The sequence below is a fragment of the Chiroxiphia lanceolata genome, chromosome 2 (assembly GCF_009829145.1).
Source record: "Chiroxiphia lanceolata isolate bChiLan1 chromosome 2, bChiLan1.pri, whole genome shotgun sequence".
NCBI lineage: Eukaryota > Metazoa > Chordata > Aves > Passeriformes > Pipridae > Chiroxiphia > Chiroxiphia lanceolata.
The window spans coordinates 40,153,534-40,169,111 of record NC_045638.1 but is presented as its reverse complement, the minus strand read 5'-3'; the positions used below and the strand labels follow the sequence as shown (position 1 = coordinate 40,169,111).

General features: G+C 38.0%; 1 protein-coding gene across 1 annotated transcript in view; it reads left to right on the top strand.

The window, feature by feature from the left end:
- Positions 1-15,578, top strand: part of PCCA (propionyl-CoA carboxylase subunit alpha) — a 277,386-nt gene that overhangs the window by 135,925 nt on the left and 125,883 nt on the right. The window contains exon 18 of the mRNA XM_032677799.1: positions 7,914-8,016. Coding sequence (XP_032533690.1) covers positions 7,914-8,016 — 103 coding nt within the window. The remainder of the gene's footprint in view (positions 1-7,913; positions 8,017-15,578) is intronic.

Below are 15,578 nucleotides of genomic sequence, written 5' to 3'. Positions count from 1 at the left end.
GTAGCTCAGCTGGCTTCCATCCAGCATAGACTCAAGGGTACTCTGATTGCCTGCTCTGAAGGCACAGTGCTGCTGTAGCTGGTTTTTCTCCCTTCTGACATGTCAGTAGAGAATCTCATGTTCTGGGACTCTTTGGTCCTTTTCCTGAGCCGATTCAGTTCTTTAAACCACCATAAAAACTGCATCATTTTTTACTGTTGCTGCTTTTGTTGGGGTAGGTTTTTTGTGACTTACTGGGTTGATTTATCTCATGAAGGAATCTGGTGAACTTCAGTGGATGTGCAAAGTCAGTGGCAAGCTAGGAATGGGGAGAGGGGAATAGAGGACAAAGGCAAGGATGCAGGTGTCAGATAGGTTCATACTGTGTTATGAGGGGGCAGCCTCACCTGACACTCAACTAGGAACAATAAAAACATAAACCAAACAGTAGTATTGTATTAACAGATTCTTAAAGATAAGCTTTTGCTCTAGACACCAGAAGACACAAGAAAAGATATTATGACAGTTAAGAATAGAAACTTATGGATGGCATGTGTGAAATGAGTAGACTTTGTTCCTGCTGTTTGAAAAGTCTTGCTCATCTCCTTCTATGTATCAAACATGAGCATACATTAGCCTTCTTAGTGATAAAAAAATGCATGCATTGCATTGTATTTCAAATCAGGAGTACTTAGTCGTGAATACTGGTTCAAAACTCTCCAAAGTAATTGGTAGCCCTTTTAATGATGTAGTTTGCACTGGAGACTTCTGGCTTAAAAAAAAAAAAATTGGTCAGTTGAATTCGAGGATGTTTTTTCAAGTATGCACTAGAAAATATTTCTACAAATCCACAGACTCAAATGGGAACTGCTGAAGGCAAGCAAGGGTGCAGATGATGGGTAGAAGCTCAGCAACAGAAGCAAAGGCAAAAATTAACTTATGTTTAAGTTCTCTAGTCACTTCAGCTAAGTTTATAAGTACCCAGGGTAAACTTTGGTAGAAGGATTTGAAAATTTAAGTAGCTTCATATATCTTAATATTGTTTATAAAAGATGATAGCTGTAGAAAAAGATCTGGGATAATCTGAAAAATTAGAGCAATGCATAGCCAGTGTAGATTTGGAAATACTTAGAAATATGTGCTGTTGTTAACAGTAGGAATTTATACCAGAAGTGTTTTAAAACTTAAGAAATTAAACAATTTCAGTAGAGATATGTGCTATATTAATGCTTGAGCACAATTGGTGTGTTTCTTTTGTAAACTGTACAACTGCCACTGTTGGCCTACATTGATAAGTAATGAATGTCAGCTGTGTTCTCTCTGGTGACTGCATGAAGTACTGGCCCATTTCTTATGTGCATTTTTCTTCAAATATAAATACTAACTTTAGTCTTAAGAGTAAAACAATAAATGCTTTGTTTTCCAGTCTCATTTTCAAGGGTTCAATTATAAATCCTTTATTAGAAGACTTTTAATGTAAGATAAGAAAAATTGAATTACTAGAAGTATCTTGACTGCTTTTCCATTAACTTGTGATGCCCACTTCAAATTACATCTGGAATGGGAATGTTTAGTAATTTTCATGATTAGAATTCAACTCTTTCTTCCCTTCCTTAAGTAAACAGTCCTTAACAAACCCAGTTTTTTTATTCTAAGTTATTTTAAAATAATAGCCATGTGGAAACAAACCTTGTGCAAAGTATGATTAGTGTGGGAAAGCAGCTGCTTTTGCTGTCTATGTGAGGGTGGATGGCCAGAAGGCTGACTGGCAGTAGGTTAACTGTAGTGGGTTATTGCTCTGAGCACACATGTCTGTTTTGGGAGGAGTGCAGATCTGAGGGTGAATGCAGCAACACTGATTAGGTTAGGTGACACAAATACATCTATCTTAGAGTGGCCTCCAAGCACTTTGCTTATGGAAAAAAATGTTTGCCAACTATGCAGGAGTCGGACGCACTGTCCGACAGCTTCCAAACAACCTGGGAATACTGTACTTCCTAACCTTCCTGGTGAGAAAGGAACTATACTATCTATTGTCCCTATTTTATGGGCACAGAAAGTATCTCTGTTTTCACAAAGATCCAAGAAGTGTCTTTGACAAAGAACAAATTAAACTCAAGGATCCTTAGTTTAGTACCCCGTTCATCAGATTATTCTTTGTGGTTCAGTCTGTTTCACAGTTAATATTTTCCTGGATATCTTTTTTAATATTGAGGTTATTTTTTATGTTCCACTCTTTCTGGTTATTAAATGATATCTCAAATATCATTTGATATTGGTCAGTCTCTTTGGGAGATGCATCATGTGCAAATGAAAAATGAGGCATTTTCCAAGAGACTATCACAAAAGTTACAGCAAAGTAAGTTAAAAAAAAAAAAAGTTGTTTACTTCCCCTCTTCTAACATGTTTACTTCACTTGAGTGGAGAGGAAGAACAGAAATTCTGATGGACAGTCCTTTAGGTTAATCCTTTATATTTCCTATACTGAAAGGAATAAAGAGGAAGCACCTCTCTCCTGAAATGGTGTATTGGCTCCAGAGACTCTGTATGGGGTGAAGATGTTTAGATACATTGTGTTTGTCATAATTATAAGGATCGGAGGAAACTATTACTTTGCTTAACTCAGCACTTACTAAACCACCTGTGGAGTACTCTGTCCAGTTTTAACCCTCTCATGCTTGAAAGATGGCAATGAAAAACAAAAAAGAGTAAGTCTAGTGAAGAGCCAGAAGGGTGGTGCTGGGGCTGGAACAGACAATCTGTGAGGAGCATCTGGGACAATCAGTCTTGTTTTGCCTGGAAACAAGAAAGCTTAGGGTGGACCTAATGACAGGACCTCAGAGGAGATTGCTAGGAATATAAAGCTACACTCTTCAGTGAGTAGCACAGCAAGAGTCAGTGGTCGTAAATTGGAGATTTTCAAGACATGACTACACAAACGTCTGAGCAACCTGTTCGGAATTTGCTGTTGAGATTGCTTGGTGGGAAGGGGGACACAGGGTGAATAAACTAAAGGCCTCCCAAGATCCCTTCAACGTCAGTCGTTCCGTGATTCTCTTATGAGCAAAAGAGCTATTTGGATGAATTGGTACTGCAAATATGACTTTTAAATTTAAGTCAGGAGACTTTTGCTATATTTGGAGGGGGTGAAATGCAGTTTCCCCTGTCTGTGTTTCTGTTAGAAGAGGGAGGATGGTTGCTGTTGATTCTATGCATTTTCTCTTCACTAGAATCTAATCTTTGTCTTCATTTTATGAAGCTACTGGGTTGTAAAAAAGTTGACTTAGCAGTTTATTTGATTTCTTTCTGGTAGGTGAGGCCAAAAAAACATTTCTTGGTGTGTCACTAATTCCTTTATAATTCAAAATAGTAGAGGTTTTGTTTCTGTATACTGTTGCATCCATCTTAGAAGTGATCATGAGTTCTCTGAGACATACTTCTTCACTATTCTGAATGGTTTGAGATTGCTTACACAGACAGTATTGTCTGTCTTTTACTGTGACCATCTGGGTGGAACAGAGCTCTGCTCAACTTCACAAGACATTAAACCCTTAATAATATTCACCTTTTTCTGCCTCCACCTACCACTGGTATACATGCCATCTGTAATGGTCATTCAAAATCCATTGGGGAAAAAACTTGAGCCAAAACAGAACCTAGGAATGATACTAAACATTGCCAGTATTGGTATGGATCTGAATTATGCATTACACTTTCCATTTTACCCATTTTGCTTTTAATTTTTAGTCTTCCCAAACAGAAAACAGTCACTCTTCAAGTATTAAGTAACAGACTGGGACACATAACCAGGGCTTGTTTGTTTTGTTTTGTTTTTTCCCTGTAATTGATAGTAGGAAACACATTTCTAGGACAAAATGCAAATGAGACTGTTATGGGAAAAATGACCTTTTATGTAATTTAATTTGAAGTTGGTTATGTAAAGTAATTGCATGAACCTTTTTGACTCAGCTTGGGGGATACTGGGATAATATTGATTTAAGCAATCATAACATCAGGGAAATGAGAGAGAAATACTTTTTTTTTCTTGTCCTCCTTCTGACCAGGGTTCTGCTATTTAGTAGTAATAGATGTGTGCAGTCTAGTTTTAAATAATATGAACAACAGTGCTTCCACTCCTTCAGCTGTGACTTGATTTTGTAACCATTCATTCTGTTTCGCATTTACCTTATATAATTCAGCTCACTGGTGATAGTGATAATGCAGAAGTATATCCTAGGTTAAGCAGAGAGATTTGGGAGCTATCAGTTCCACATTGTATTATGGAGATGAAATCTCTGTATAGCCCAGGAGTCTGCAGTGATGAGTAGGGAGCGTGATGGTGGAACTTCCCATACTGGAAGCTGGGGAACATTTACTACTTACTTATTTCATTCCCTACCCAGGGGGCACTTGGACAACTGCTCCAAAGGTAGCTTTGTTACTTTTCACATCCATCTGTATGGTCAACGTGAAAGGCTGTGTTTTTATACCTTTATTGGTGGTGAATATTAACTTTATGCCTCAAGACATCCTGAGGTGTGGCTTCTAAAGTAAAATAGTACTTGAAGGGAAACAAAGGTATTTCTGTCTGGGAGATGTGTGTAGTTCTGAATATAGTAATGTAACTGAAAGTTTGACTCTAAAATTGTTTAGAATTCTGCTGAGCATAGCAGCAGAGCAAGAGCAGACAGCAAGGGAAATGGGAATGGAGTTTAGAGAGCTAAGGTGTGGTACTGACAGCAGTCTGTCTTTTTTAATAAAGGTAAATTGCCATCCTTAGGAAGCAACCTTTAATCAAACTTCTGATGTATGCCTCTAAAGTTATGCTAAGGACATTCTGTGGTAGGGTTCTATCTTTATTGCCAAAGACCAAAACCTAATTTTGATGCGTTCGTATTAAAAGTTTATATTATCTCCCCGGAATTCCACATTGGATACTACAGTCATGACTGGTTTTCCAGTTGCCACATCTATGCCACAACTGATGTAAATAGTGACAAATGGAGAAAGTGGATGAATAATTTTTCATGTTTGTAATGATGAAGAAATGAATGTAACTCTTGATCAATTATTAACCTGTTTCAACTGACTGACCTTTGTTCACTGTTTGGAGTTTGATTTTTGTTGAACATATTAGGAGAAAATAGTTTTTGCGGCACAGCAAGCGCAAAAGCAGTCAGTGATTTTCATCAAAGACGAAGGTCATGCAATAAAACCTTGGAATTGGAATCTTTCTAGTTTTACCTTTTTCCTCTATATGAGTTGCTACTAACACTGTGTGTTGGAGCAGGTGGGAACATGCAGTTTTAGTCACATGGTCTTGTCATGAGTGATAGGCAGGGGGACTGAAAAGCAAAGGCTTTAGGACAGATTCCTCATGTGTCTTTAGCTGAGACATGTAAACAAATCATCGATTTTAGATTCAGTGTTTGGAAAAAGTGATCTCAGATCTTATTCACTGTGTGTAAATAATTGGAAAATTGGCACATTTCAGATCCAGATAGTTGATGTTGTTGCATTGTATAATTATATAAGGCTTATATATATATACATATGTGTGTATATTTATATATATATACAAATAGTACAAAAGTTCAATGTTTTTTGAGTTTTGCTGTGCAGTCAGTTTTTCTAATAACTGCCAAAGGAAAGATCCAGTTTGTTTCTCAAGCCAGTTTCCCAACCTTTCACCATTTGTATTTCTGCATACATTTGTTGAAGGGAAGACAGTTTCCATTTTAAGGCAGATAAAAAAATAATAAACACTGAGCAAAGGAAGTTGCAGTAATATTTAGCCAGAATATGTTAATGTGGACTAAATTAAAAAGAGACTGATGTGGATTTGCTGGCTTTTGTTACTTTTAAATTTATATTTTTTGACCTATAACTCCTTTGTACTGTTAGCTGGACTGTAAATGAGTGCATTCCCATCACTGTGGCATGATTGCATTGCTGAGGTGCTAAAGTAGGTTCTTTACCTGTCCTTATTTAATATGCCTAGTGAAATGATGGGTTCTGTGCAGAAGACATCCTGCTTTGAAATTGTGGATTTGTTACTAAAAAGTCTATTCCAGTCCTTTTCAGCAGCCTCCATTTTGGATTTTCTTGAAAATTGTATTAGTCTTATTTTATGCTACTCATATAAATTGTCACTTGTTAGTAACCAGTACTGGGGAATGTGAATTTACATTACATGCCATAATGCTGAGGTGATGGGAGAGTGGAGATGTAGATTGGATCCACGTAACTATTTCTCTGCTACTGGACTGGAAGCAAATGTTTCCTCCTGGGCAGAGTTCCTCTGGGGCATACAGCCTTCTGAAGCTCTTCTCTCATCACTTCATGTGAAATCTGTACTTGCCGTGGATGATGACATTCGCTGTGATATGTACACATAAAGCACTTTTTGAGAGCTGTGTTATAACTATTGAGCTAAGTCTTTCAGTCTCAGCCTTGATCTTTTGTTAACTTTATTGTGTAATTCCCCACTCTGACTTTGAAACACTCTTGCTTTCACCTGTACAAAATGTCTCTCCAAGAATATAGAGTTTGCCTCTTTTTTTCATGAGTGAAACTCTGCTTTGCACTTTTTGTCCTGTTTTATGTCAGTTTTAGCTTCTTGCCACTGCCTTCTGAACTGAGTACTTTGTTTGTCCTTTTGCTCTCTCTCATAGAATCATAGAATGGCTTGGATTTGAAGGAACCTTAGAGATCACCTGGTTCCAACTTTCCTGTCACGGGCAGGGACACCCTTCACTAGACCAGGTTGCTAAGAGCTCCATCCAGCCTGGCCTTGAACACTGTCAGGGATGGGCAGCCGTCTCTCTGGGCAACCTGTTTCAGTGCCCTACAACCCTCACAGTAAAGAATTTTTTCCTGATGTCTAATTTAAACGTACCCTGTTTCAGTTTGAAGCCATTCCCCTTGTCCTGTCACTACATGCTCTTGTAAATAGTCTCTCTCCATCTTTCTGGTGGGCACCTTTCAGGTACTGGAAGGCCGCAATTAGGTCACCCTGAAGCCTTCTCTTTTCCAGGCTGAACAATCTCAGTTCTCTCAGCCTTTCCTTATGGGAGTGGTGCTTCATCCCTCTAATCATCTTGGTGACGCTCATCTGGACTCTCACATCACTCTTGGCCTCCTATTTGCCACCTTTTCATACCAAATGTGTGTTGTGTCATTTCTAACCTAAAGATGGGAGGACAAAGTTCTGTCACTGTGCTCTTTTAGCCTGTTGAATGGACAGTCGAAGCTCTAATTAACCTTCACTTTTTGGAACAGGACCAGGCTGGGAGGAAACCTGCTTCCAATCACCCTGGTTGCACCTTTTTGCACAAAGATTTTTTAGGTTGCCTGCCTTCAGATTTTAGGCTACTTTGAGCCACTTCCTGCTTATGAAGTGTCAAAGGTGACTTTGACTCCATGATTACACAAATGACACTAAATGACCCAGGGCTGGCAAGTAGCATTATCCACATTTGTTTTTTGGGTTTATACTGTTGTGTTATCCCTTTTGCTTGGAAGATCTGTAACTTTTGCCAGATAAAGTACTGAGGAAGAATGCTATGTATTTTGAGTTCTAAAATGTACAAATGGGTTCTTTACCAGCATGAGGCACAACATGTCAACTAGTGGCATTTCATTAACGGAAACAAGATGCTTGCAGCATCGTTCAGTTTCTTTTCTTCAGTTTTCAAATTGTTTTTAACAGATATACCAGTGTTAGCAACTGGACTGATCTTTATGAAAGCATGCAGTTTAAGCTCTGAAACTCAGAGGGTCTGCTATGCTAAGCCTCATCTTAATTTAGAGGGAAAAAAATGTAGCTTTCACGTATAAGGACTGAGCAGTGTTTTTGCTGGTAGTTGTTACTTTCTGTGTCTGTGTTGGTCTGTGATATCTAATTTTTTTTCGAACTACTCTCCAAAAACTAGGACACAAATTGACAGATCTTGAAAGAAGAGAACTACTGGCAACAGCAGCATCTTTGTATGTGGCTGAACAACTGAGATCTCAGAGATTTCTGGGAACTCCAAGGTAAGTTCATTTCTAGGAACTCAGATGTGCTGATGCATTTTGTTAATGTCATCTTCTCATGCACAAGAGTAACTGGTGAAAAACTACATGGCTTCTTAATATAGTATGTTTTTTCTAAATTCAAATGAGCTGTGGCTTACATTTCCCTACTCACACGAGTCATACATGATTATTTTTATTCTATATATTAGCAAACTAATAGACACAAAAAATGTGTTACAAGCCAGTACAGTAATTAATGCACATCAGGAGTTTCATTAATGCAAAATGTTCCTGCATTAGTAACTAACCACAAATTGAGCATCACAAATTTCCCATGTGCCCATTTGAAGCAATCTAAGCACTTTGGGGTAATATGAATATTCAGCTACAGAGCTTTAAAATGTTGTGGACTTTTAAGTAATTTGCTACCTTGGTGAAGAACCTTATTAGTTTAGCGTCTAATTCAGAAAACACTTTGACTGGTAAATGCTGGAAGAGTTAACACCTTGCTTTAAGTATGGTTTTTTTGGTGCTTTTATTCCCCTACTACCTCATTTTCTTGAATAGTAGCTCCTAGTAACCTAGGCAGTACTGTTAACTGGACAGCCATTGCAGTAGCCCATGTCAAAATACTGATTGACTTCTTTGGCTTTTGGGAATGGTATGCTTTTTTCCTGTAGGGTGTTTCTAGCTTTTATTGTCCTCAGGCCCGTCATTGTCAATGCCTTGAGACCTTCTATCAGAATAACTGAATTTGTGATGCTTGCTTGGGTTGTTGGTGTTAGCAGTGGTTGCATACAGTGAATCTTAACTTCCGCATAACTCTTTCTCCTCACCTCACGTTTTGTAATATAGTTACATTTATGTTTGTCTGAGAGGGAAGTCAGAATGCAGGATAGACATTATTCACATTCCATGCCAGTGGTTTGACAGTGTATTCTATTACTGATTTTACAGTGGTCAGGAATAAATCAAACATGGTTTCAAGAAGTCTTTATTTTTTTTGTACCCACGAAGATAATTGGTACCATATGGTATTAACAAAAAAAAAAAAAGGAGGCACTTAGGGCAAGCATAATGGCATTGTAATATATAGCATATGTAGAGCTGGGTCATTGCTTGCCTTATGCATCTATAGGGGAAGGTAAAACATCCTTTTATTTCCTTCCACAAGTTATATCCTCTCTAGCGAATGGCTTAGGGAGAAGAACAGACACTCAGAAGCCACTGTTACCTAAATAAAGACAAATCAGGGAAAATGAGGAGGAGCCTTGATCGTAGTTTTTACTGGCCAGCATAAGAAAGTGAAATACTCTGGTACTGCTACACAGAAGTAGTGGATTACTTTGTACTTAGAGTGAGGATAGGAATTGCTGATTTCAGTAGTGATTATTAAACTGCTTTTGCATTCCCTGCTCTGATTTGAGATTTTTTTTCTCTGTCCTGTAAAATGTTTTTATTAGCTGAAAAGAAAAGGAATCAAATTTTTGAGTAGTCTTTTAATGTTTTGTTTCTATTGCAAGTACTTTTTTCAGTACTAGGTGTTTGTGTATCTGAATATAAAAGACATATACAACTATTTTAACTGAGATATCAATATGTAAATGAAGTATTGCATTGAACAGTTGGGCATGGTCATTCTTCTGTTTTTGTGCTGTGTTAGGGAAACAAATACACTCCTGCTTTGAAAAAAATTAGTTCATTTTTGGAGTCCTAGCTAAACTCTGTCACATATATTCTTCCACCATGAGCAGAGGCGGCCACAGTCTGGCCACATGAAGTCTGTAAAACTAGATTAAGGTCTGATTTTTCAGATTTGAAGTGGTGAAGCTAATAAATCTTTTCAGTATAGGAAAGATCACTTTCTCTTGCCATGATGGGGTGTACTTATGTTCAGCTCAGCTTTCAAAGGATGACTTTTCTATCTGAGGCATATGCAGATCTGGAATGAATCCTTCAGAAGTCGAGCCTTAAAATTTTCTCCAAGTGGTGACTGAGTGTAGTTCTTATTCAATATGTCATGGTTTGAATCCATATATATTGTTAGATCTACTTGCTTAAATGGTAGTAAAGCTGCCTGTTTGAGGCCAAGTAAGGACAAGCTATTGCAAAAATGCTTACTAGTAAGTAACTTCTGAAGAAACCAAACCTGATAATGATACCCTTTTCCAAAAATCATGCAGCTCATTCAGAGGGAAAATCAAAAAATCAAAGGCAGAATGGGGTCCAAGGATTGTGCAGTGTCTTGGACAGTGTTTTCCATTCCTTAGAGCAGTTAGGGAACTCCCTCTAGAGGGGACTGAGGACTGTGGAGCATACAAGTAACTACAGTACCATCAAGGATCCTTCACCATGTCCTTAACTTACCCAAACTGCATCTGACTTGTTTTTGAAGGTGTTCCATATATGGGTGCTTTTTAAGGAGCAGGACTGTGGCCAGAGAAAAAGCACATCTTTATTGATAGGACTGCAATTTGTTTGAAAAATATTAGTAAACAAAAAGTGCAGAGTAGGAACCTGTGCTACTGGCAACAAATCGAAAAGGCTGGTTGTAATCTTGGATGCAGTTCACTATGGCAGAATTGGGCATTTGGAGTCTGTGTGAGTTTTAAGTCCATATTGGAGGATGTAAGCGGACTAGACAGACTGCATGCTCCAAAGTTCATCTGTAACATTCTCCAAATGTTTTGGACAAGTACTTTGGTACATTTATCATCACCTTCAGAATTTCAACTCTCTAGCACTATTTACGTTGACAGCATTTTTTGTTTTTAATATATACACTGAAAGCAATTGAGCAATTTTTGTGCAAAAAACTACTGAAGAGTAGTATTTTGAAATCATGCATTATTTCCTCTAAACTTGTCAAAGAGACAGTTTTCTTCTGAACTTGAGTTATATGCTTACCTTTGATTTTAATTTGTTTTCTTTTCCTTTTTGGGAGCTGTATTTATAATATTCATTCTTTTCAAACTGCAGGGGTATTTTGGATTCTCTTTTTCCCCTATGACTTATTCAGCCAAAAATCAAGGTTGTTATTCTAGTCAGATAGAAAGTACCATGCTTGGAAGTTTTCACAGAAGCTTTGGCTTTCACTTTTAGGGTTACTGAGACTATAATGAGATGAAATGCAGCTGAGCTAGATTAAGGAATTGTTGTTGCAGCCTGCTCCTCCCTTGCTCTGTCTTTCCTCCTCTTCCCCAGGTATGCAGGTGTGATTTTGTGTGTAGTTACTTTCTACTCTGGTTCTACTAAAATGACCCATGTTAGTGTAGCAGCCATTTAATAATAGCTTATGTTGGATCATTCTGTCAGAATCAAGTTACTCATGACAAGTGAAATTATTCTGGAAGAGCTACAAGAGTGGGAATATGTAGCAGGAAGGAAGAGGTGAGCAGAGGATGGCTTATAAAAGGAATGCAGAGGTGAGCCTTAGCTCTGTGCCACAGATCAGACTAGCAGCAGCCTCATGAGGAGGATTCTCCTCTATAATCAATGATATTTGATGGGATGTGACTGGAAAATATGTATTTTGCAGTCCTCTGGGTGAGTGAATCATCAACTATAAGGTTCTTGCTAGAACATGCTCTGATCATGAGCAAGGTATTGCCACCTTTGGATCGAACACCCAACTTCCTTCAGCTAGTTTCAATCAGGCCCGACCCCTGTAGCGACATTCTTCGTTTCAGTATGTTGTCTGGTGTTTGGATTAATGCAGGCCACAAGCTGAAGGCTGATTTGCCTTTCCTGTGTTAGAATAAATGGTGTTATGATTTGGGTGGAGCACCCAGAGGTGAGTTTCCACTGTCTGCATTGCTATATATGTGCCCCTGGCCTCACCAACAGTCTCCTAGGACTAATTTGCCAGCCTTTAGCTAGAACAGCTCTTGGAGATCTGTGCATGCTCAGAGTTACAGGAATATAGCCATTTACTTTTGTGATGCAATCAAATATTTAGAGCATTTTTTGTTTTGTTTGTTTGCTTGCTTGTTTTTTTTTTTAATTTAAGTGTTGGTTATTTAACCCATTTTCTTGGGAAAAAGGTGGTTGTGGGGTGGTTTGGTTTTTTTGGGTTCTTTATGGTTGTGGGTTTTTTTAAAGTATTTTTGAAAGATGATTAGGTAGTGAAAGTGCTTGGTATTTTGTGAGCCACATACTAATGTGAATATTTCATTGTGATATCCAGATAATAAGGGCACATATTTCCCACAGGAAATAGCTATGAATGATTAATGATTGTTTCATTGTTCAGCTTTCAGTTATTTTACCTAGGACTTTTTCTACTTACTCCATGGTCCACTTTATTGTGAAACTGGTGCCACCCACAGCTGCTGAACAGATTTACAGCATCTAGTAAAACCCCAAGGTCTTCTAGACAGAACTCAGTCTTATTTCAAGTGGAAACACATTGTGGCTGAAGTGAATCCAGCTTATTTTACGTCTGTTTGATGTAGTTAGTCTTTGAGACCAAAAATGATGTTGTATAGTTGAATCTTCGTATTTTGGCTTCAGTCTTGTTTTCATTAGTGGGTTGGGAGGGGAATAGGAGAGTGTCTCTCCAGGTGTGGCTACATCATGCTATCTCATGGGTCTACTAATGTGATGTTTATACTTCTAAACCCAATTGCCTACAGCACTTCCTATGCGTTGCTTGTGTTGGCTGCTAAGTGTATTTTCCTAATTTTTCTATGGGTTTTACCCTTTCATCATTTATGACTTGGAAAAAACCAGCAAGTCTGCATACCCATATTGCCTGATACTACTTGCAAAAAGATGGTAACACATTGGAAAATGTTTTATGTTGCTAACCAAATAAAATCTAAAGGTTTTTCTTGCTCATGTGTTTAACATAGAAGACTGGTTTAGGGAGTCTTGAGTTAAACTTCTAGCTGTTCTTGTGGGACTTGGCAATCAGTTGAATTTGGCCTCAGTTTGTGAAAAGACAAAGTGACCTTAATACTTCACTGCATTATTTAAGTTTTGTAAATATGTGTTTATCAACATGTATAAAGTATTTTGGGACCTAAAATCCACTATGCTTTCTAGACATAAAGTAATACTTTCGCAGGAAGGGAAGTGTATAGTGAAAATTAGAGATAAAATACAAGCAAGTTTTTGTCAAGTTCTGGAATAGTTGGGCTAAATTTGTGGTTTAAAAATCTGAAGATCCAGGGGTCCAATGCAGTGAACATAACACAACTGGTGAACTGCAAGAGAAGAAATTAATATATTTAGCTTTTTATTTAATGAATTGTTGTAGGTTCATATCTAGGTTGGTTTGGTACGCCTGTGTTGATGTTTGCCTTGCCATTGCTTGATTATAGGGCAGTGAGGGAACTGCTCAGAGAGCAGTAGAGCCCCACACCTCTCAGGCATGCTTGCTTTTCACATAGGCTACACCTATTACCCTGCTGGAGTCTGGGTCAGAGCCAGCTCTTTGCCAGCCTAGGGCTTTCCCATATGGAAGGATGGTCAGCTGCCCAGTAGGAGAGCTTTCTCGCTCTCCTGCACTGCTGGAGCAGCACAAAATAAGGTTATGTTACATTAATTTTAAAAAGAAGGAAGATGATGTCAAGAAAATTCACTGGAGTAATCTGAACCAACCTCTTGGAAAGGGAGAGAGTTCTACTTTCAGCACAGCCGCAGATGCTGCTGAACTACACCAATTATGTTATGTGAATTCTGTTTTTTTTTCTTCCCTAGAACTGCAGTAATAACATGAACAGTTATTGCAAGTACAGCTAAAGAGGTATACTTTGCTGTACCCTACAAGTACCTTGTAGTGGGCATAGAGATAAACGACTTTGTTTTCATTTGACAAGGATGACTAAGTCCAGCCCACTTGTGGCTTTTTTCATTCTCTGAGTTTGGAGTTGTGCCGTCATCCTTAGCTGAGGAAAATAATACTGTCTTATCCTTACTGTTGTGGTCCTCTGGTCAACAAGTCAAGCATTCTTCTCTTGATTTACCATTAGGCCTTTAAAGACCTCGATATGTTTATATAATTACTGCAGCTTCACACCATTATTCCACTGTGTGGTTTTTTTCTTTCCCCCACAGAATAGCAAGGTACTAAGATGCTGATCTCCCTTTTTTCATGTGATATCTGTGTTTTTAATGGGCTTTTCTGGTTGTGGTAACCTGCCCTTGTCTGCCTAGCTGTTATCTAATGTTGTTCTTTTGACATCTCATAAATAATTACTGTATTTTTTTTGTAATCTTGCTTAATCACTGCAAAACCAACTGCCCTATATAATATTCTAACTGTCTTTAAAATCTGGTATTATTTACCCTTCTAGGTTGCTCGGTTGGTTATCACAGAAAGAGGATTATATGTGCTACAGACAAAAAAGTAGATGCAAATATATGAAATGTGTGTTTTTGACCAGTGGGAATGAACTTCTGTGGAAAATATAAAAGTCGAAATGGGACATTAAGGTAGCGTTTATGACTCTACAGAGCATATGTAACATATGCTACATTAATTTAATCAATCGAAGCATACTTCGATTTGATTAAATTAATGGAATCAGAATTGATAACACAAGTAATAAAAGGTATTTATATAGTCACTTGACAGCAGAGCCGTTGTTCCATATGATTCATGAACATATATTCCAGGAACAGAAAAGTCTGTCATGAGAATCTTTTATAGCCTGTCATCCCTGTCATTTGTAGGGAAAAAGGTATTCTGGACATCTAGGAAATGACACTTGCTCAGTCTTTGAAGTTACTAACCATTATGAAATCACTGTGAAGATAGTAATTATTTAAAGTTTGAATCTCGCTGTGTATCTCTTGAGAAGATCCCCAAAGCAGTGGCATGCAATCTTGCTGGTGGGAAAGCCATTCACCAAAGTAAATGGACCTGGCTAAGTCCCTGTGTTTATTTTTTATTTTCACCATGTCTTCTGGGAAAACAGCATCTGTTGTAGGAACTTTATAGCTTCTGTGACTCCTGTTCACTGAAACTTGAATTTGTGTAGTATACATGTGTGAATATTTTCTATTGTGGTGGCAAATTCCTGGCCCTTTTTTAGTTGTGAATCCAGCCTTTTTGTCATCCATGCTTTTCTTATGACCTCTTTTGCAAGATCCTCTCTTTAGAAGACCTCTCTCTATTTCATTTACTTTGATGCCTCCTATACACCCAACAATTATTTCCTCTCCTGCAGGTTTACAACTCTGAAACCTGTTCTTTAATATTTGTCTGTGTGTAAAAAGTATATACATGAAAATGTAGGACAAACAAGGTGTGTGCTAATTGCCATGTGCTCCCTGGTCATTTTACAGCTATTTTTAGCATAGATTTTCATCTCCTTCTGTATGTTTTATTTGGAGTTTCAAAGGGCAAAAATTAAGTTGTGTAGGAGGATTTTATGGAAAGGCAAAGTTTTTCATGACTTTTGGGGTCTCTAAGCTCAGGAAATGCATGTGTAACTGCATCCCAAGAGAATATTTGCTGATATTTCTTTCCTAGGATTAACATAAAGATAAGCATGACCATCAGCACCTTACCTTGTGTAGTTCCTTGAGGCACTGATTGTGTCCTGCTGTTTGTTTGTGTAGTGTATAGCTTA